Genomic DNA, 23,125 nt, shown 5'->3' with positions numbered 1-23,125 from the left:
GGCAGGGAGTTGGGACTCAGGAGGGGGTCAGGCGTGCAGGCTCTGGACAGTGCTTACCTCAAGCAGCTCCCGGAAGCAGCGGTATGTCCCCCCTCTGGCTCCTACGCGGAGGTATACCCAGGCGACTCTACGCACTGCCCTGTCCACAGGCATTGCCCCTGCCCCTGCAGCTCCCATTGGCCCCATTTGCAAGCTCCCGAACCCGCTCCCTCGCAGGAGCTCAAGAGCCGGATTAAAACGTCTGAAGGGCTGGATGCGGTCCCCAGGCCATAGTTTGCCCAGCCCGATCTGTCCCTGTACACACCCATCTCTCTCTCTATCCCCATACACACCCATCTATCTGTTCCCGTACACACCCATCTCTCTGTCTGTCCCCATACACACCCATCTATCTGTTCCCGTACACACCCATCACTCTGTCTGTCCCCATACACACCCATCTATCTGTTCCCGTACACACCCATCTCTCTGTCTGTCCCCATACACACCCATCTCTCTCTCTATCTGAGTACACACTCATCTATCTCTGTCCCCGTATGCACCCATCTATCTCTCTCTCCCCCTACATACCCATCTCTCTCTCTATCTGAGTACACACCCATCTATCTGTCTATCCCCGTACACACCCATCTATCTCTATCCCTGTACACACCCATCTATCTGTCTATCCCCATACACACCCATCTCTCTCTCTATCCGAGTACACACCCATTTATCTTTATCCCCGTATGCACCCATCTATATGTTTGTCCCCATACACACCCATATCTCTCTCTCTCTCTCTCTCTCTCTCTCTCCTGTTCAGGAGCTGGGGCAGGTCTGACCCCTTAGGGCTAGTTATGGGGAGAAACCCAGTCTGAGAGCTAGTCAGGCCTGGAGCTGGCCTGGTCCCCCAGCTGACCACTTAGCCGTTCTCCAGAGGGAATGAGGATGACGGATTTCCCATCACAGGCAGCTCCAGAGGCTCAGGTGCAGGGTGTCTCTGGTGGTTTTAGACTGGTAGGGAATCCAGGACACTGGGAGGAAGAACTGAGCCAGGGATCATGATTTTCAGCAGCAGTGTGTACTGAACAGAACCAGGGACTGGGAGTCAGGATTCCTGAGATCTGTCCCCAGCTCCGGGAGGAGAGTGGGGTATAGTAGTTAGAGCCCGGGGAGCTGGGTTATGTTCCCTAGTCTGAGAGAGGAGTGGGTTAGAGTGGGGGAGGGCTGGGAGTCAGAACTCCTGGGTTCTATTTCCAGGGTACCACTGACTTGTGAAGGACTTCTGACAAGTCCCTGCCTCTGTCTGTGCCTCAGTTTCCCCACTTGTAAAATAGGGGTGACACTACTTTACCAGGTGACTCTCTTTTTGCCTTGCCCTCTGCAGTCTGTGGAGATGAGAGAGATTGGGAAGGACGGCTACTCAGACAGTGACCACTACCTCCCCATGGAAGGGCACGGCCGGGCTGCCTCCATGCCGCGACTCCCTGCTGAAAACCAGGTGAGGGGCTTTTTTTTGGAACCATCCAGGGATTCCACTGCCAAACACAATGACACCCCTGCTGGGAGCCCGGGTCGTCCCCCGAAAACGGGGAATTTCTCATTCAAGTGCATTTCGAATGGGGAGTTGCTCCTGGACTGATACAAAGTGAACCAATCCCTTGCCAGGACTCAGGATTGGCCCAGATTGCAAGAGACACCTTTTGAAATTCATAGCACCCTAGAGCGTCAGACCAGAAGAGACCATTAGATCATCTAGGCTGATCGCCCAACCAACACAGGGGAGAGAACCTTGCCCAGTTACCCCCTGCATTGAGCCCAAGAACTTGTGTTTGGCCAAAGCATTTTGTTGCCACTTTGGCCCGTGTGGCAGCTTTGCAGGGCTGTCTCCATTCAGAGAAAAAATTGATGGTACGAGCCAGGGCTGTTCTTTGGTGTGATCTGGTTTTAGTTACAAAACATTTACACCAAGTCCTGTTTCTCTGAACAACAGCAGATGGTTTCCTTGTTCAGGAATCCCCAGTCTGCCGCTTCAGTGGGTTCTGTCTCTCTGCTTCACTGCTACTGGCTTTCTGTCTCTTTGGGTATGTCTTCACTGCCCATTTAACCCTGGTTCTTACCTAGGTTTTAGCCCAAACCCTCCTACCATCCACACACAAAAGCGGAAGTGCTTTAAGTCCCGGCTGTTTGACTCAGTTGGGGATGTGAGTTAGAACCCAGGCTCTGCTTTAACTCAGTCTGGAATAAGCTAGTTCTTCGGTGCCCTTTCCACAGTTCCTCCTAAAGGACAGATTGACTGGGAAAGAATCCCACAGCATTTCAGCAGACAAAGCCATGACACACCTGGCTGAGAGCAGAACCACTGAGGACACAGTAATTCAGGTCAAGCTTTTCAGTGGGGATACTCACACCTGAATTGACCATGCAGAGAAGACAGACCAGTCCACACAGGTTAGCTCTGATCTGCCTTTTGTCTTGGGCAGTCTCTCCATTGTCTGTACCTCTCTCTACTCCATAAAGGGGCTTAATTGCTCTTTTCCTTGAGTTTGAAGGAGCTCAGCACACCCATTGCATGACCACTTTAAGGTGGTCTGTGATTGCCTTTGGTGCAGATATTCAGCTGCTGGCAGCCAGGAGCACCTGTCAACATGGCAGTATCTTCCAGAAAGGCCGTCCAGTCTTGATCTGAAGACTTCAATGGATAGAGAATCCTGAGTTTCTCTTGGAAACTGGTTACAAATGTGGGACTATCTGGTTTTCTTTTCCAGCCAGTGGTTGCTCTTCTGCCTTTCTCTGCTAGCGTAAAGAACCCTTCCGTGCCCGGATTCTTTCCCCGGGCCCCGTAATCAAATCACCTCCGACCTCTTGATCTTCTTGTTGATAAGCTTCTTACCTCTCCCTGCCAGGAATTTCTGCAACCCTCAATATTTTTATGACTCTCCTCTGCACCTTTTCCAGTTTTTCAGCATCGTTTTTATAGTGTGGACGCGCCAGACCTGGACCCACTATTCCAGTATCAGTCTCACCAAGGCCTGAGACAGGGGAAAAGTCACCTCCCAGCTCCTACTCAGGAAAAGTGACTTTGGACATTTGCTTTCGTTGTCTCCAGCAGCTCTGCCACCCTGTGCTGAGAGGTGATGGCAATTCACTTGCTAAGCAGGGGTGGGCCGGGCCACCACTTGGGGGACCTCACAGGAAAGTTCCAGCATGAAAAAACACAGCAGGTGTTGCTGATTCAGCAGGGGATGATGGGGGACGGGGGCTGGGGGAGGAGAGCTAGAAGGTAGCTGTGCTGCTGGAAGTGGAGAGGCTCAGTCACTAAGGGGTGCTCTCCTCTCTGAGTCAGTATAGTCAGCAGGGTCTCTGCATAACACTAGGGGGTGCTATGCTGCAGGAAGTGATGCTTAAAGTCACAATCCATTGAAATGAGGCTGTTAAAAATCCCATTGCCCTATTCCTAGGAGTTGGGACATTTGTCCCAGCCAGATTTCAATTTCAGCTGCTTCTCTAAATTCCTCCTGTGATTCCAGTTGGATGCAGAATTCTTTCTTTGTGTCTTTCTCTAAACGGTTGTGTAGCTTTGCTCTGCGCTAAGCAGCTGCTGCGCTCCACCCCAGAGGTGGCTGCATTTTACAATGAGTGAAATTGACCCTTCCTTTGGGAAAAACTAGATTCTGTGCTGCATCTCCCGAGAGCAACTGCATGGAAGGTGCAAGCCCACTTTAACCCATGTAACCATGACAACAGCATCTCCAGAACCATATTATTATGGTCTCTATAACTGTGAGATCAAAGCCATGGTCCAGGTTACCGTGACACAGCAGTCTCTGTTACCATGACGTCGCAGTCTGTTGCTGGGACAACAAGTCAGTAACCCTGACACTGCAGTTTTCCCTCCAGAATATCGATGAGCCACAAGAGTCATTGTCTCACTTTGTATCAGTAACCAAAGTTTGCTAATAACATTATGATGTCACTTTTCTAGCGCCCCCCTCTGGTGACCAAAGGAGCATCACGGGCAGGCCCCAGAGACAGCCTTGTTCAGCAGCCTGGGCCAGAGGGGAGGTCACTGTAACCACGGGGCAGCTGAGGGAAATTAAAGGGGGAATGAAGCTATATCTCCAAGGGAAGATGAAAGGGTTAAAGGCTCCAAAAAAAAAAAAAAAGGAATCTTGTAAAGATGCAGAATCCTTCCTTGAGAGCAGCAGCAAAACGCAAGGAGCATTTTGTGGTCAGGAGACCAGAGCCGAGACCTGGGTTTCAGAGCTGATCCAAGCGTCGGAGGCTCTTGGATAGCATGAAATGTTAAGAGGCAGTATAATTTAATAGACTCAGCATGAGATTTTTTGAGCCATGCACTCCTGGCCTCTTTCCTTGGCTATGGGAGAGATCATCTCTAATGGTCAGAGCAAAGGACTGGGAGTCAGGACTCCTGGGTTCTCATCCCAGCTCTGCCGCTGCCTCCCTGTGTGACCTGGGGCAAGTCACCTCCCCTGTCTGTGCCTCAGTTTCCCCCATGTTCAAAACGGGGTGATCTGGCTTACCATTGTGAGGAGTAACGTGTTAACATTCATCAGTTTCTTTGGAGCTGTTGGGTGGGATTCACCTCTTGGTTCCACACAGGACTGAGAGCCAACCCTGGCCTATCCATGCTCGCATGTTACGTGCACATCACTGACTCACGTGACCCTCGCCCTCCGCTGAAGGCGAACTCATACTGTCACGATGCATCCGAGCGCAGCCACCATCTGAGCAAAGACCATTTGCCACTGCTGGTTCCATCGAGCTTATAACATGAGCTTCCCATGTTGGCATGAAGCATGCTTCAGAGCAACAGAACCCCACTCCAGGCCCCCAAGGTGCGGTGCCCCGGCCAACCTGGGCACCTTCCTAGTGCCGCAACCCTGAGAGTGGCTGGGGCGACAGGGTGTTGTTAAGCATGCCCAGAGCATGTCAGATGCTATTCTTAGCGTATGGAGGAGTATAGGAGCATTTACCAGGGCAATCTCCGTAGCAATGAGCTAAGTATACACGTGTGGGATGGCGGGTGGTGTGTGTCTGAGAAGGACAGCAATGACGTATCGCAACTTCAAGACTGAAAACTCCCGTCACTTCCAATACTTCTTTAGCCTGAAAAGTTTGGGTCTAACCTGCCAAATTCTCTGTCGGTTTATGCCCCTGTAAACTGAGGTAGAACATGACCCAGAGCGCGCGAATCCACATCCCACCCCTTGACTGGCAGGTGTTTCTACCCGGTTGGTGGCAAATCTGAGCTACCAGGAGCGAGCCCCCAAAAATGGCCTTACCTTTAAGGGAATCGGGGTGGGTCCCACTACCAGATAACGGTTGGGCTTGTTTGCTGTGGAGCTAGAGGGACACCCAGTGGCCACTCTGGGGCAGGATCTGTCAAATCAGCACTAGGGCCCAGATCCTCATGGGCGTTGGATATGGGCCTCGCTGAGCTGCCTGCTGGGTGCCTGGCACGGCTCCCAGCTGAACGCTGACGGCTCTGCAGGCGGCTGGGGCAGCAAGTGATTTACGTGCTGGAGGAGATCTGCTCTGATTTTCATTTCCTTTTTGCATGAGCTTTTTAGCGAGCTTCATGGGTAACCATTGACCTTTGGGCCAGGGCGGGAAGAGGGCGAGACACCTGCTAAAGGCTGCACTGTTCCTTAGGGGCCGAAGGAAGGAGGGGAAGGGTCTTGGGTCCACCTCCACCCCTCAAACTGTCCCTTGGGCCCTACACCCTTGAGTCTCTCCTCCTGGCTGGGCTAGGAGAGTGGGGCGCACAGTGCGGGCCAGGCCAGGCACCATCCCACACAGCCAGGGGATGGGGAGTCAGGGGGGCTGCTCCTGGAGCAGGAGCAGGAGGCCTGATTCCCACATTGCTGGTCCGGCTCCATCCTGCCCCCATGGCAACCCATGGGTCCAGCCAAGAGACCCTGAACTGATTAGTGTTCCTTACACATCATGTGGCCTAATGGTTAGAGCAGAGGGGGCTGGGAGTCCAGATTCCTGGATTCAGTATCCAGCTATGGGAGGGGAGGGGGGTGTAGTGGTTAGAGCAGAGGCTGGGAGTCAGGACTCCTGGGGTTTTTTTCCTGTCTCTGTCACTGACTCAGTATGTGACCTTGAGTGAGTCTCTTCCTTTCTCTGTCTCCATCTCCCCAACACTAAAATCCTTCCGTATCCCCAGGGGAGCTCTGGCGGCCAGAGCTTGTGACCCCAGCAGGCATCACTCTGAGACGAGCCAGGAGCAGAGTGATGAATGAGAAAGGGCCACTTCTACTATCGTTCCTCTGCCCTGAATGGTTTTAAGGACAGTTAGCAATAGTGATTGGACACATAGTCCTTAGTCTTCAGAGTCAACGGGGAGAGGAACAGGGACTTGGCAGCCAGCTCCATTTCCCTCAGGCCCAGGTGCTGGATCCCCACTAATCACCATTGGGTGGGGGGCGGCGGGATAAGGGATTCTCCCAAAGCCAACAGCATGGCTGGGTAGCTGCTACTATGTAGCAACCAAGACCCTCCTGCTTCCCCCCTACGCAGCAGGTCGGGGCTGGAGCTCTATGAATTTGAGGCTCTTCTGCCATGCTCTGCCCTCCCCCCCCCCAGCATTATTTAATGCCCCTTGTGCCAGTTGAGAGGGGTCATCAAATCCAGCCTGTCTGCAGACTCAGCGAGTTCACTCTGCTGCTTCCTCCACAGCTGAGCCTGTTGGGTGCTCTCCTTTGGGTGCTCTTCTTCGGCACGCCCCAACTGTGGAGGGGCAGGGCCAGAAGCACAGCATGCCAACCCCGGGGCTGCAGAGTGAAGGTCCATCCCAAAGCATCTCCCTGGCGATCAGCAGGCTTTGGATCAGGCCCCACAGGGGCAGGGGGGACTAGGTAGATCTGAGCAGTGACACTGCAGCTTTTAACAGCGGCCCAAGGCACGGCTGGGATGCAGGGGGGCTGGAGCCTGCTCTGTTGCAGCATGCATGGGAGTGGGGGCTGGGGAGGGGGGGCTGCTCCTGCCCGCACTGCTTTCATCCTCCGCTGCTCACTCCATGCGTCCCGCTGCCCCTCCGTCCTCTTGGGCCGCTGCCTGCCCCTGCTTGGCTTGGGTGCTGGGAGCACACGCGGCTGCAGGATGGAAGAAGCCCCCATCTGTAACTGACTGATAACCGAGTCTCTTCTCCCCTCCCCCCACCCCTCATCCCTGCCCTTCCTGGTCCCAAGCCCCCTTCTTTGCCTTTATATTTATTTTCTTCTCTCTCTCTTTCCCTTTCTGTGTGCACCGTCTTGTCTGGCTCTGGCAGAGGAGGAAGGTGCGACCCCGAGGAAATAATCTCAGGTATGTACCGTGGCGGGGGCTCTCCAGTGCCACCACTCCACGCCCACAATCCCCCGCTCGCCTCTAGCCGGTCTCCCTCCCTCCTTGATCTGTCCCCACACACATCTAGCTAGCCTGTCTGTCTCTCCATCCATCCCTCTCCCTTCTCCACGTCTCTCGCTCTGATCTCCATCCTCTTCTGTCTGCCACGGCCGTTCCATTGCACACACCTAGATTAGTGGCCCTGGCAGTGGGCTGCGTTCCTCTCTCTCTCATCTCAGCCAACGGCAGCTACGTAGGCAGCCCCCAGCGCTCCAGAAGGGACAGCCTTTCGGGAACTGCTCTGTGTTGATTTCACCTCCTCTCAAGCTGCCTCTGTCCGGGCTTTGCTCCATCCCCCTCTGAGGGCTCCCTTGCCATCTCTCCCCTGCTGGGGTCCAGCTCCTCCCATCACAGGCCAGGAGGGGATGGCGAAGGAGTGGTCTGCGAGACCTGATCCTGCTGGATGCTGGTCCCCATCAGCTCCCATTGTCTGATCTACGCCGCCCTTCTCCACCCTGCTCTCTGCTGCGGTCCTGCTGGGAGCCAGGCCCCTTTCCCATCAGGGGTCTCCTCCCCTCCCTCCACCCTGGGCTTCTTCCACAGCTGTCACCTCCTCTCTTCCCCAGCCTTATCCCAGGGCCAGGTGACCTCCATGACCTACCTTGGGGATCCTTCCAAACTGCCCTTGGCCCCCATGTGCTGGGGGGGAGGAAGCACAGTCGAATGGCAAGAGGAGCAGGCACCCGGAGCCTGGGTCTACTCCCCAGGCTCTGGAGAAGAAAGTGCTGCCTTGTGATTAGCGCACGGGAGGCTGTGATCACCAGCTCTGGAGGAAAGCATGTGCTGGGCTAGAGAACAGATGGTGTCAGCTCCCGGCCGGTCTGCACCCAGAGTTACTCCACAATCGCTCTCGCTCACCCCTGCCTTAATCCAAATGAACTTCAGTGTAGCTAACGTGTTTTAAGCCTCATCCATCCACCATTTCCCTCAGGCTGGTCTCCCTACAGAAATTGACTGGCATCCCCAGCTGGGCACTCTCTTGGAAAGTCACTTCGATTTCAGACTGGAATATCCGCACCGGGAGTCGGGGGGGTGTTGTGGTACTCCAGGATACGTTGTGGCAGAAGTGGCTGCTTATTCTGCTCTAGCTGTGCCAGGAAATCTCCCCCCCCCCCCCCCGAAGACAAGGCTAAAAGATGTGACGCCAAACACAATTGTATTAACCACAGCAACCCTCTAGCAAGCTGCAGAGACTGGTGTGGACAGAAGAAAACACTCCTGGAATCACATAGCTGGCTGAATTGTCGCTAAGGGGACGTCTACACTGCAGCCACAGGCTGTGACTGTGGATCCTGGAGCCGTGAAGCTGCAATTGCCCAGGTCTCAGTGCAGGCTGTACAACCCCAGCTGGAGCTCTGGGTAATTACTTGGGCAGCTAGCTTGCGCTGGAGCCACCCCTGCAGGTAACCCAGGCGAGATAGATTACCGCTAGCTCAGGTCTGGCCGTGTGAGCTGCGGCATGCCCCATGATTGCAGGGTAGACATGTCCGTAGCCAGCTCTCCACGCAGAGGTTTGTCCTGGGTACAACAACAAAACAAACCACTAGGGAGGGGGTTTTTTACCAATATACTGATACAACTCCTAGTGTGGGTGCAGGTTTACTGGCATAAAGGTGCCTTAAACCAGTATAAAGGTGTCATAACCCAGTAGAGCAAATTCCTCTTCCTGAACGGGAATAGCTGTACGAGTAAGTGGGGCTGGTAGTAAGCTATACCCTACATCACTGCATCACACTCGGGTTTTATGACTTTAACCAACCCGGTGTAGCTAAACCAGGACAACTAGTGTAGGCCAAAGGCGGAGGCTACAGTACAGATTTCTGCGGCCGGGGGTGCGAAGAGGGGGTTCCCAGATCGACACAGCTGTTGCTGGCGGAATCCCCTAGCACAAATAATTGGCAAACCTGCTTTCACTGGGCTAGCTTGTTTCGCTCGCTGGGGCTCGGGATAAGCCCAGTGGGGAAGGCACAGGGTTGCGTGTCTAAGGGGCGCTTTGCGGGTACAGGGTCCTGGTCTAGCTACACCCGTACATACTTGGTCTCAGCACCCCCTGCCCCCAGGCTGACTGTGACCAGCTGGCACATTTGGCAGGTCAGCCTGCCCTGCTTTTTCCAACCATGTCAGTTTAAAGGGGTTTGCTAACACCCTGAGTCTACACAGTGTGTTCTCATTCACAGTTCCCCTCGAGGTGTCACATACCCCAGGGCAAAGGGGCTGAGAGTCTGTGTTATTCTGTGGATTGTGGTGGGGCCTGTGAGCCCCAGGCATGGACCACGCCCCCCCACTGCGCCAGGCACTGTACATTATTTATTAGGTGTATTACGGTAGCACCCACAAGCCCTAGTCGTGAACCAAGACCTCATTGTGCGGGCCTGTATGTTTCTTATTAGGTGTATTATTGTAGTGGTCAGAAGCACCCGTATGGCCCAGGCCCCCACTCTGCCTGGGCTATACAGACACAGAACAGAAAGATGGGCCCCGCCCCAAGGCTCTTGCAATCTCTTGTGGCTCCAGGGAAGTGCAGCCTAGGGGGGAGGAGGCAAAACTGGCTTCCACCATCTCTGTGTCCTCCCAGCCAGGGCCTGAAAGCCCCCCTGCGGGGCATGTTGTGGGAGAGTTCTCCCTGGGGAGCTGTGGGGCTTTGCCAGCTGCTGGAGCAGTGCGTGCAAGGCAGGCATGAAATGCTCTGGAGCGGGAAGTGTTTCCCTACCCAGAGGTCAATGACACACAAAGTGCAGGCGACAGGCAGCTAGTGTTTAAAAGGGGGGGGCGGGAGCCAGGACCCCTGGGGTCTGTGCCTGGTGCTGGGAGGAGAGTGGAGTCTAGTGGTTAGGGCAGAGGCTGGGTGCCAGGACTCCTGGGTTCTGTTCCTGTCTCTAAGAGGGGAGTGGGGTCTTGTGGTTAGAGCAGAGGGCTGGGAGTCAGGACTCCTGGGTTCCATTCCAGCTCTGGAAGAAGCAGTGGGGTTTCTTGGCTTAGATCAGGGGGACTAGAACTCCATGACTCCTGGATTCTACTCCCAGCTCTATCACTGTGCCTCAGTTTATCCTCAGTAACTGTGATCTCTCTCCCAGGGGGTGTTTGTGAGGCTTAATTAGTGCTAGAAAGGGCCTCCCAGTCTGCTGTGTATGCTTCTGCACCACAGGGGGAGAGGCAGCCAGAGCTCCTCCGTGGGGCAGTCTGGTTTTGTGGTCCCGTAGCTCTTCTGAATGGAAATAGCCATCCTGGTTGTGTGTGGGAAGAGGGGAAGGGGCAGCGGGGGACTGGGCAGGGGAGGCGTCAGTGCTGGGATTCTCCCTCCCACACTGTAGCACTGATGCCCCCCCTTCCCCCCGGTTTGAACAGATCGACCTTGGGATTGCTGTACAGTGGGCCCTGATTCTCAGCTCCTGCTCTAAGGACATGGTTCTTCCCCATCGTATACCTGAGTTACAGGGGCCCATCACCTGACCAGCTCCATCTAGTGTTGTGGAGGGTCTTTGGGTGTAGATGATAAGGTCTCCTGGGTGTCTCCAGAGGCAACTTCGCCTGTAGATGCCACCTGGCGATGGTGTCTCCTGGGTGTACCTGGAAGCCCTTTGCCTGTAGATGCCACTGGCGATGGTATCTCTGGGTGTACCTGGAAGCCCTTTGCCGTAGATTCCACTGGCGATGGTATCTCCTGGGTGTACCTGGAAGCCCCTTTGCCTGTAGATGCCATGGCGCTGGTGTGGTCTCTGGAGGCACTTCACCTGTAGATCCTGCTGCGGGGTGCTCTGGAGGAGCACTGCCTGTGGGGAGGGGCACTGTGATACTCCCAGGAGGGTTGTGGTCGAGGTCAGTTCAACATTCCCCTCTGGGTGGTGGAGCCCCCGGACATACTGGAGACCACCGAGTCCCTTGAAAGCCCCCTACAAGTCCTCTCCACCCTGTTGAATACTGCACTGGCAGCACATGGTGATGCTACCCCTGCTTGGGCCCCTCAGCTGGACGGCCATGGTGGCCTCACCAGGGGAGAGGAACGGATGGCTCCGGTTGGTAGGAATGTGGTATTTTGTGGGCTGTGCTTTCCAGGCTCTCCAGGTGGCCACAAAACCATCTCATCGGCCTGAGCCATTGAAGACAGCAAGGGCCTTGACTGGGCTCCCTGCGGGCCTGCCCATGGGATTTACAGCAACCTCCATCCCAGCCGTAGCAGGACAGGATCGTCCCACGGGAGGGAACCCAAGTAGCAGGAGACACAATCCTTCAGTTTGCCTGGATATGGAGAGTGGCACCTAGATTGGGAAACCTAATGAGCCATAGCAGGCTGAGAAAGAACAGAGTATCTAATGGTTAATGCTTAATCAGGAGCCAGCTTTTCCTGGGGTTCTTGGGCTGACTTAATGTGGTGTAGTGGTTAGACACGGGATTCCTGGGTTCCATTCCCAGCTCTACCACAGACTTGCTGTTGGTTTTTGGGTGAGTCATCGCCTTCCCTGTGCCTCAGTTTTCCCACTCCATACAATGAGGAAAAACCTTTCCTTACCAACAGGGCGGGCTGGGGGCATGTCTGTGAGGTTTAATTCAGGGGTGGTAATTTGAGATCTTCAGTGTAAGAGAACGCCAAACTCTTATCTCACCCAGCCCCGCAATGCTGATCAGATCACCCCCCCTGCTGTGCCGTGCTGCTGGGGGCAGCATAGACTCCAGGGAGCTGAGCTGCACTTCATTCCCCAACCCCAAATAACCTTATGGGGGAGAGGATTCACAGAAATAATGAGCCCATAGCACCAGTATGACAGGATCCTAGAACTGAGAGCTGCTAGCCCCCCAGCTGAGGTCCCCAATACCCAGGGGCGAAGAGCCCCAGGAATTGGGACCCCAGGGTCATAGGTCCCTCTCTGAGATCCACAACTAGCACCAGAACTCAGAAGGCTCATGGGTGGGTCCATCCTGCAGGAAGGAACAACCCGCTGATCCACCTGGGAGAGGGGCCAAGTCCAGCCCCTGACAGTACATGACACTGAGGGGTGGGTGTGGCCATCACAGGCCATGGGCCCAGGGAGGGGGCATTCCTGAGCCTGGCAAAGCAGCCCCTCAATCTCCAGGGCCCCATGGCAGTGAGGCCCCCTCACTTCCCCCAGCCCATCCATCCCACCTATGAGGACTTTTGAAGATGTGTTCATAGAGTCGTAGATGCCAAGGCCAGAAGGGACCATTGTGATCATCCAGTCAGACCCCCTGGATAACCCAGGCTGAAGAATTCCTAGAATGGTGCTTTTAGAAACACATCCAGTCCTGATTTCAAAATTCTCAGGGATGGAGAAGCCACCATGACCCTTGGTGAATTCTTCCAGTGGGTAATTACTCTCACCCTGACAAATGGATGCCCTGTTGCCAGTCTGAATTTTCCTAGCTTCACCTTCCAGCCATTGGATCGTGTTAGACCTTCCTCGGCTAGGTCTGGGGACCTGGATTAGGGCCCAGTCCTGCAAGTGCTGAGCTCAGTGGCAACGGAGGATACTCATCTGGAGTACTGTGTCCAGTTTTGGGCCCCACACTACAAGAAGGATGTGGAAAAATTGGAAAGCGTCCAGCGGAGGGCAACAAAAATGATTAGGGGGCTGGAACACATGACTTCTGAGGAGAGGCTGAGGGAACTGGGATTGTTTAGTCTGCCAAAGAGAAGAATGAGGGGGGATTTGATAGCTGCTTTCAACTACCTGAAAGGGGGTTCCAAAGAGGATGGATCTAGACTGTTCCCAGTGGTAGCAGATGACAGAACAAGGAGTAATGGTCTCAAGTTGCAGTGGGGGAGGTTTAGGTTGGATATTAGGAAAAACTTTTTCTCTAGGAGGGTGGTGAAGCACTGGAATGCGTTACCTATGGAGGTGGTGGAATCTCCTTCCTTTGAGGTTTTTAAGGTCAGGCATGACAAAGCCCTGGCGGGGATGATTTAGTTGGGGATTGGTCCTGCTTTGAGCAGGGGGTTGGACTAGATGACCTCCTGAGGTCCCTTCCAACACTGATATTCTATGATTCAGCCTCCCTTAGGATGAGGGAGAACCAGTGGTGCAATGTCATAGGTCCATGGGTTGGCTCCATAGACCTTTGAGTGGAAGGATAGATCTCTGCAAGTCTCCCAGGTTCCTTAGCTCCAGGGATGGAGAGAGAGTGACGAAGACATGTGAGTGGAGGGACAGACAGATGCATAGATAGTTTCAATAGGATTAGTTGGCATTTATTTGTTACTCCATCCCTGTACCCCTCCCCCTTCCCGCAGGCTCCCCTGTCCCCCTGCAGCGCCACATAAATCTATGGGTCTGGGTCTGTCGTTTCCTTTGCAGACGATCACGGACACCAGCCCCATGAAGCGCTCGGCTTCCATGCTGGGCCACTCACGCTCCAAAGGCATCCGGCTGGACGACTACTCCTTGGAGAGGGTCGTTCCTGAGGAGAACCAGCGGCATCACCAGCGGCGGAGGGAGCGGAGCCACCGGGCCTCGGAGCACTCGCTCAGCCGCTACGCGGGCGTGGACACAGGTGGTGCGGCTGTTGGGGGGGTGCATGGTCTGTAGGCTGTGTTAGTCTCGCTCTGCTCTTGCCATGGAGGGAGTCAGACTAGCTCAAGTATGTGAGCGGGTGCCCTCGCGTGGCCGTGGACTGCAGAAGCAAAGTCCATGGAGTCACCCAGTGCAAACTGGGTGTGAGTGAGATCAGGAGCCAGATCCACAGCTGGTGCTACTGAAAAGGAAAAAGCTCCATATCTCATTTCCCAACACACACACACACACACACACACACCCCTGAGCCAGCCAGATTATAGCAGATTCTGCCAGCCATCCAGCCTATAGCAGATTCGCCAGCTGCCCTGAGCCAGCCAGCCTGGAGCTGCCACCCCCTGAGGTTGGGGTTAGGGGAGTCTGGCTTGGAGCTCACTGGCTGGTTGAGAGGCCCAGTTCATTGAAGCACATGGAGACCCTTGGATAGAGAAGGGCTGGTTAATTGGGGTGACAGTACAGGTTCTTATTTCTGGCCAGACTAGCACTAGGGAGCAGCAGAAATCTTCCAAGACGCCTGGGTCCCTGGCCATTCCTGACCAGTTCAGCGCACACAAGTGCTTCCGCTACCTTCTGAATAGTCATCGAGGTCCCAAGGGCTTGTGTACACCTAAAACACTGCCCTTGAGCACCCCGCTGCGTGCTGCCCCCTCCTGTTAACTGCCTGTCCTACTACGCCCCCACCCTCCCGCCTCTTTCAGTGGGCAAGTCGCAAACCCTTTTTGCGGTCACTTTACAGGGGTCAGAGTCTGTGATTTCTGTTTCTTTGGTGTAAATCCAGAGTAAGCTCCATTGGGCCTGATCTCTGTTACACTGGTGTAAATCTGGAGTAAATGCCATTGGGTCTGCTATCTGCTACGCTGATGTAAATCCAGAGTAAACACCACTGAAATCAGATTTTGTTTATATGGGCTGATTCTTCTCTCAGTTACACCAGTTATATACCAGGGTCAGCCCACTGACCTCCCTGGAGTCACTTCTGATTTACACCAGTATGAGTAAGCCCTAGGTACTGAGATATCATACCACTGAGCATGGTGCAAATGTCCAGGAAGTAATGGGCCACCAGACTCTAGTGCAATTGCATGCCACGTGCCACAGGACTGTTGTGTTTCCTGTCCACAGATGCTAACTGGATTGATGGCAAACGGTTTCCCGGAACGTAATAATCTCTGCCTCCCCCTCTCCCTCCACGGCAGGGCTGGGCACGGACCTGAGCATGACCACGCCGTCGGGCGACCTACCTCCCAAAGAAAGAGACCAGGAGCGAGGACGGCCCAAAGACCGGAAGCATCACCACCATCACCACCATCACCGGCATCCCCACCCCTCCTCCGACAAGGAGCGCTACTCGCAGGAGAGACACGAGCACAGCCGGCCCCGCTCCAGAGACAGGCGCTGGTCCAGATCCCCCAGCGAGGGCCGTGAGCACATGCCCCAGAGGCAGGTGGGTCTGGCTTTCCACTCCCCCCTTCACCTCTAGGGATGGGCACAGGGGTGGGGAGTGGGGGCAAAGCAGACCCAGCCTGGAGCTCCCCGCTCCTTGGGGAGCAAGTTCCAGTTGTCCAGCGGGCTGAGCAAACATTGCTGGATCTCAGCGAGGGTGGAGCAGAACGGGTTGGAGGCCCGAACCGACCCAGGCATCTGTCACAGGTGCTGCTCCCAACCCAAGCTCCGGAGCTTGGGGCAGATCCAGCCAGGGCTGGTTCTCTGGGACCTGGGAGCCAGAGTGGGGGAGCTGCTCTATCTCACTTGGCCTCTGGATCTAAAAGCCCAAACCTCCCAGGCAGCCACAGACTCATAGGGTCTAATTCTCAGCTACACGAATGCTCCTTCACACTAGCCACTAGAGAGGGACAATGAGCCACAATTAGCCACACCCCCTGGATGGGGAAGCTCCGCCCACACATCAGAGGGCTGCACAGATTCTGTTTCCCTGTACAGACCACCACTTTGTAACCCCGCCTGTGGCAGGGCCGTCAGGGGGGATCAGACCAGTGGCCTCTTCATCTAGAAAGCAGGAGTCCCTGCTGCCTGGTCTAAAGGACCAGAGACTGTGGTGGGTGATGTGGCCACTACACGGGGACAAAGAGTGGGAGGAAGTTATGGGTCCGTCCTCTGGATGAGGGCGTCGTTGTGAGCATTTAGTGGGGGAACAGGAGCCCAGCCGGACACTGCATCCCCTTGTCCCCGACTGGAGGGGAATCCCACAATATCAGCCCCACTGAAATAGCGCCCCAGCCGGCCAATCCCTGAGTGGCAGTCCTGGGGGGGGGGGGCAGTCCCCAGCCACAGACAGACTGAGTGACTCCCAGATCCAGAGTGCCAGAGGAAGGCTTGGCCCAGAAGGGCTTTCCCCCTTATTCGCCCCCAGCAGCTGATCGACCCAAAGACCCCGTCCCCTCCCCGGCACCTGCTTCCTTAGAGCCCGGGGAAGAGCAGCGAGTCTAACAAACACTGGTGCTGCCCACCCGCTGCTCCGCAGAGCTCCTGAGGCTGGAGTGAGATCGACAGGAGCACCAGGGGTCCATGTGTCATTGGAGCGGTGTGGGAAATGGGGAAAGGGCCCAGGGGATGCTGGGAGGATCAGAGCCAGAGTAAGCTTCCCTCCTGTCCACACACACCCCCCTCCCCCACTCCCCAAAGGAAGGGGGGGACTGCAGGAGGTGGAAAAGCTCCTCCTGGCAGCTGGAGTACCCAGTTTTCAGATTTAGGGCCCGGCACTGGGGCACTCAGCGCAGTTGGGGCAGTTCAGCCACCAGAGGGCGCTCTGAAAAACGCGGGCAATAACCCAGGGTAAAACCATGGGCTGCCCATCGCCGCTCTGGGCAGGAGTCACAGCTGGGGATTTAAAGGGACCAGCAGATAAGGGCCGGAAGTCCGCTCACTTACACACCAGGGTAAATCCACTGAAGTGGGTAGAGTGACTCCAGATTTACATTGGCATAGCCAAGAGCAAAATCTAGCCTCCCGCGGCCTCCCGCTCATGCACCATGGGGTGAAATGTTGCAGTCCCGATTGGGGGCATTTTCCCTTCCCTTTACCCTCGCTGCGACGCCGACATGAGGATCAGAACTGGGCCCCGCTCGTTTACATCCGTCTAACCACACCCCCTCACCTGATTGACGCCGGGGTGAGCGAAAGGGGGATGGGATGATGTAGCTGAGCCATGTGCCCCCCACACCCCTGTGTTCTTGGCTGTGACTCATGCTGCCACCACCAGCTGGGGGGGGAGGAGGGTTTGGGAGGCTGCTCAGGGTGGGGGGGCCTTGAGGAGGGGATGCCCTGTCACTCAGACAATGACGACCGCCTTGAACTCTCTTCAAGCCCTTTATTTCGGTTATTTTCACCCCTCACTTCCCCCTCCCCAAGCCATTGGTCTTCCCCGCTTGTTTCTCGGGAGCGCCATGCTGACAGGCCTTGAGTCCCATCTTTAGTTCTGTGTCCGTTGTGTTTGGCTTGGCTGTCACGGCAAGGGGCAGGCACAGGTAAGATGGTTGGTGAGCAGAGACCCAAAAACCACCGGCCATCCAGTGTTTGTGGTGTGAATCCTTCGTTGTTAACGCTGGTGGCCACTGGGTTTTGTGACTCTGGAAAGTTTGGAATGAAGCTGCTCCTAAACCAGGCCCACATGCCTGGCACACACACACGGCGCTACAGACCCATGCCTGGCACACCCAGGGATATGGACACAGATGTCACACACAGAGATACAGGAACACACATGGCACATGCATAGATATGGGCACCTGTGTGGCACATGAACAAAGTCACAGGCACACACCTGACACCCCCCCGAGATATGGGAACACAGCACAGCTGCACCAACACGCATGGCATATATGTACAGCTGGGCACATAGCATATGCAGATATGGATACGGGCACATTTGTGGCACACATCCATCCAGTGGGCACACTCAGGGCACACACATGCAGACACATAGCCATGCGGGACACATACATGGCAGACACTGACACAGATATGGGCACATGCATGGCGTGGCAGAGAGTACACGGATATACAGGCACATGTGTGGCATACGCAAGTGCAAACACAGGCACAGACGGCATCCACATAGATACGGGAACATACATGGCATGTGTAAGTGCAGGTGGATACCCGGCACACAGACAGTTCAGCCCCATCACATTCTCTCTGCTGAGAGCTAACACAGGGCCCCCAGGCTCTGTCCGTTCCCCATGCCCCTGTGACAGCACTCTAGCACCAGTGGAGCTGCCGTGGGCCGAGGAGAATCAGACCCCAGGCGCCTTGATGGATCAAGGCATCCGGCCTGCTTCTTTTTTCCGATCCAGGGCACTTGTATAGAGGCATCTGACCATAGGGGCTAGCCAGAGAGAGCCAGTTACAGCACTTCCCCAGGGACTAGCCTGCGTATGAACCATTGCCCCCTACTGGATTATTGGAGCAGCTGAGCTGTGTGTCACAGCCCCTATATGGTTGAGGGGGAGTCTCCTTTAGGAGCCTGGCTTTTGGAGGAGGGCCCGTGCTCTACCCTCCTTAGAGCTGAGAAATCTGGAACAACCTCAGAGGAAATCCTGGATCTGATCAGAGCTGCCTGTCTCTACTCACACACGCAACATCACAAGGGAGCTTTGCCACCATCGCTTAAGACCAGTTTCCTGGGTCAACGCCTGCTGACCTGCTATAGCGTTTCCAGGTAACCTCTCGTTCTGAGCGGAGCGGAGGCAGTGGGGTTCAGGCTAACTCGCTGCTTTCTTGCCCCATCCCCTTGATTTGGGGATCCTCTCCAGAGAAATCCTGCTGGAAGCTATTTCATCTGTCACAGGTGCCCTGGCAGATCTGGTGGCCATTGATGCAGGGCTCGTGGGTCATCAGGCACTGTATGAGCACCCACCAGGTGGGTTCTGATAGGTGTAAACCCAGACTGACTCCAGCGGAGTGAGAGGGGTGTGAGTCCACCCTGGTCACACTGAGAATGGACCTGGTCCTGAGGAGGCTGGTGTGAAGCAGACAGAGGTTCTTGTTGGGGAGACATTCCTACCCACTTCCTAGGAACTAGCCAGGGATCAAATCTTTTAGGAACCAGAGCAGCCCAGAAGTCACATTTTGCCAGAGCTGGAGGGCCCATGAACGTCCACACTCTGTCGAGCTTGGATCTAAACCTAGAGCCTGTGGTTTTCATGTGGTTCTCTGACTTTGATGACCACAGCTAGACCTGGGACAACCAACCAAGGGCTTCCCATCAATCTTCAACAGCTTCCCACATGTTTGCCCCGCATTGTTTTGGCCACGACCTCTGCGCATGTCAGGCCTTTGTGTCCAGTCCACTGTTGCGGACAAGCTAATTCTACAGCCTGTTGCCGGATTCCTTTCCCCAGCTGAGCTGGATTTCCAGCTCTTTCTCCTGCTCTTCGCACTTCCCCCAAATACATACTCAGTCCGGCAAGGCCTGTCAGACACAGGACCACTCCTCTTCTCCCCAGTGCAGACGAGGACAGCCCATTCCTAAACCAGGATGGAGCTTGCTCCACTAGTCTGAGACAGTTGGAGAGACATGAACTGGATTTGAGCAGGAGACGACTCACCCCGGATCTCTGCCTCATGGAGCAGCAAGACTGTGATGGCCTAAGCAGAGCCTGTAAGAGGGCACCAGTGTCTCGTCCACTGGACTGTCCTTCTCTCTCACCTTCTAGAGGGAGTCAGAGAGGCCCAAGCATTGGCAGCGTGGCAGGTCCGGATCCCAGCTTCCCCAAAGGCTGGCAGGATCCGCCCGTGCGAGAGCAGGAGAGGATCTGTGTGGGAAGCACAAAGAGTGGAGAAATTCAGGGCAACTCGGCAGCCGCCCCTTTGACCTTTCTTCTTCGCTGTTGCTCAGCCAAATCCCACACACACACACCTTTGCCTTGCAGAAGCCAGTTGAGCCAGGCCAGTGGAGCACGAATAGGTAATAACAACATCCACACTGAGGCCATGTCTACACATGCAGCGGCATGGGTGGAGCTGCATTGCCGCAGCACGTCTGGTGACGACGCTCTATGCCGACAGGAGAGCGCATAAAACCCACCTCTACGAGTGGCAGAAACGATGCTCCCCCCCTCGCTGACAGAGCACTGTGCACGCTCAGGGGGTGGAATAGTCACACCCCTGAGCAACTTAAGTTCTGCCGACCTAGGCTATAGTGTAGACATAGCTTCAGATTCCAGAGGGTGAAGGATGTATAAAAGATAAAGGCCCTTCTGCTTCAGGGCATGAGCCAATCACCACCTGACTGATGGGGCCAGCAAAGGATGTCCTCCTGGGGCAGGTTATTCCATTGTCAGCTACTGGCCCTCCTCCCACGGCTCCTATTCTGAGGAAGTCACCTCACTCTGCATCGGGTAAGTAGCCCGGTCCGTGGACCTTCCACCCAACAGCAGACACCCGCCAGCAAGCAGCTCTCACTAGCGAAGGCTGGAGGCAGGAGCGCACACTGGCTCTCCCAACGAGGTCAGCTCTGTTCCAAACTTCTCCAGACCAGTGCTCTCCCCTCCTCTTTCCTTGCTGGACGCCCTCTCGCCCTTTCCACCCCAGTTTCCCCACCCCACCCTCCCTCACCCCTATATTTTTTTCAACTCCAGCTGTTTATTTTCTTTTGAGTTCCTTTTGGAATCACGTTTGGTAACGCACAGAATAATTCATGCTCTGCAGGCCCTGCGGGTTCTCTCTCTCTCGCTTGCTTGCTTGCTTTTAACCCTTTTCTCTCTTGCTTTCAAAGCGTGTGAGTAATTTTTAGAAGTTTTCTGCTACTTTTTAAAAACCCCAAAACTTACAAAAACTCCATTTCTCATTTCTCTTCTCACTTTTTTCCCCCTTCTTTCGTTTGTTTTCTCTTTTGGTTTCTTTTCTTCTCCTCCGTTGGTCTCTCGATCCCCCTCTTCCCGTCCTCCCTTCCGTGGCTGTTGCTTTTTCTTCTCCCCCCTCCATTATTCCTCCCCCTTCTTTGGTTCCTTCACCCCCAAATCCCCTGCCTTCTTTTCTCGACCTCGTCTCTGTGTCACCTTCCCCACCCCTCCCAACCCCCTTCCCTTTCTGTCTCTTCTTGGTTAATTTTCCTTGTATATTTTCTTTTTGATTTCCTTTGTTTCAATTTTCATGTAGGGTAGTAGTTCCGTAAGTGGCAGTCCAGTCCTTTCAACATCCGGCACCAGTACCCCAAGGCGAGGACGCCGCCAGCTCCCACAGACCCCTTCTACACCCCGGCCACACGTGTCCTATTCCCCTGTGGTCCGTAAGGTCATCAGTACAGGCCCCCAGCAGCAGCCGCAGTCAGTGCATCACCCCAGCAGGATATCCACCCCCGGGCCGAGACGATACCCCTCGCTCCCTGCCGACCCCCAGGTGGCGGAGCGGCCCGGCAGATCACCTGCCATGGAGAGACACACGGTCCCGCCGCGGAACGATTCGCCTCGAGCCTACCGCCACGCCAGCAGCCGGTGGTCAGTGCCCCACGTCTCTGAGCCGCACCCGGGACCCCGTCGTGGCGGTTATTACTGGAGTCCGGACTGCGCCGCACCCCCCAGCAAGGAAGCCTTCTCCTACGAGACCACGCACGTCAGCAGCTCAGGGCGTTCGCCCAGGACTTCCCGGGCGGGAGGCGGCTCTTCACCCTCCAGGCCTGGGCGGCGACTTCCTAATGGATATTACCACTCCCATGGAGCAGCCAAGCCACGCTCGCGCCAAGGACTGCATGAACCCTCTAGCGAAACTGACGAAGATGACTGCTGCTAACCTGGAAGCGGTTTGACACACACATGCACACTTGCAACACACACACACTGGACAGAGACGACATTACCAGATGGGGGGGGGGCGGGGGGAGGAAAAGCACATGGAAATCACAACAATCTGCCCTATGGGGAGGGTCTGGAGAGAGAGAGTGCTCAAATTGCAGAGAGGGAAGTAACTTTGGTTGGAGGGGTTTTCTCGGGGTGGGGTGAGGGACAGGGTTTTGGGGTGGGGGAGGACGAGGGGATCTAGGGACCAGAGCATGTTTATCTTTTACAGATCAAGTTGTGTGTGGTGGTTCGGGGGGGGAGTGGGGGGAAAAAACCACCCAGTTCTTCAGAATCTAAAGAAGATTTAAAAAAAACGGGAGAAGGGACTACAATCCATGCAAAATGCCCTCAGGTAGCCTCTCCCACATGCAGCATCTGTCTGTGGCCCTGAGACAGCAGACCGGTTTTCCTCGGGTGCTTGGCATGGCAGGGTGGGGAGGGGGGGGAATGTGCTTGGATGTGACCCTCCACCCTCAACAAAGAAGTTTTGACAAAAATTCCACACCAGAAACAACAACAGCAACAAATCTCGACAAAAAAAAAATCAGTAAAAAGGATGGGGGAAAAAAGACAAAAGTATTTTTTTCTGAACTTCTATTGATGAGTTTTATCATCTCGACTTACCTGGTTAACTTCAAAACAAGTAAAGTTTGTGGCCTACCATTTTGAAGGAAACACACGTGCACAACCCCGACACACACACACACACAGACACACACAGGAGTGCTTGCTGGTTATACCAAACCCTAATTATTACTGCCTGCAGAGATAAATAAATAGAAAACCCCACACACACAAAAATGAGAAATAAACAAATAAAACTAAACAGAAAAAAGACAAAAATAATAATTGGGGGGGGAAGCATTTTTCTTCCGACATTTTGGTCCTGCTTGAAACTAACAAAACAAAAAAATCCGAAAACGTCAAAAGAAAAAAAAAGTCCTTTGCTTCTTTTCCTTTTTCCTACTTTGTTTGAGAAAAAAAAATCAAAAGGAAAAAACCCCTGTGGGATTGGGACTGTGAAATATTGCATGAGAAAACTACAAAAAAAAAGTTAAAAGAAACAAATGAGAAAAAACACACACAAAAACCCTAAAAAAATTAAAAAAAGGAATTTTTGATTGAAATGTTCTTAGTTCTTGGTGTGAAATGCTCTGAGAGTTTGCTCTTTCCCTAGAAAATTCAGTGAAACAGCTCTTCATCCCCCCCGGCTGAAGGGTCCAACTGTGGGGGTATCACCTCCAGCTTGTTCAGCCACATCTCATCTTTCAATCTAGCAAAAAAGGCTCTAGCTGTTACAGTGAAGAAAATCTTGAAAATCTGACCCCTACTGTGAGCCTGAGTCTGCTGAAAGCCTGAACCAACGGCTCAGAGCTGGGAACTGTCCAGCTTATTTCATAGGTGGTT

General features: G+C 54.5%; 1 protein-coding gene across 1 annotated transcript in view; it reads left to right on the top strand.

The window, feature by feature from the left end:
* Positions 1-22,845, top strand: part of CACNA1A (calcium voltage-gated channel subunit alpha1 A) — a 155,932-nt gene extending 133,087 nt beyond the window's left edge. Inside the window, 5 exon segments of the mRNA XM_043506938.1 lie at positions 1,370-1,483; positions 7,283-7,321; positions 13,707-13,902; positions 15,119-15,366; positions 21,042-22,845. Coding sequence (XP_043362873.1) covers positions 1,370-1,483; positions 7,283-7,321; positions 13,707-13,902; positions 15,119-15,366; positions 21,042-21,671 — 1,227 coding nt within the window. The 3' untranslated portion in view covers positions 21,672-22,845.
* The last annotated feature ends 280 nt before the right edge of the window (positions 22,846-23,125 follow it).

This window comes from Dermochelys coriacea, chromosome 20 (genome assembly GCF_009764565.3).
Source record: "Dermochelys coriacea isolate rDerCor1 chromosome 20, rDerCor1.pri.v4, whole genome shotgun sequence".
Classification (NCBI taxonomy): domain Eukaryota; kingdom Metazoa; phylum Chordata; order Testudines; family Dermochelyidae; genus Dermochelys; species Dermochelys coriacea.
Note: the sequence above shows the minus strand (reverse complement) of the source record. Positions and strands in the feature narration are given on the sequence as shown.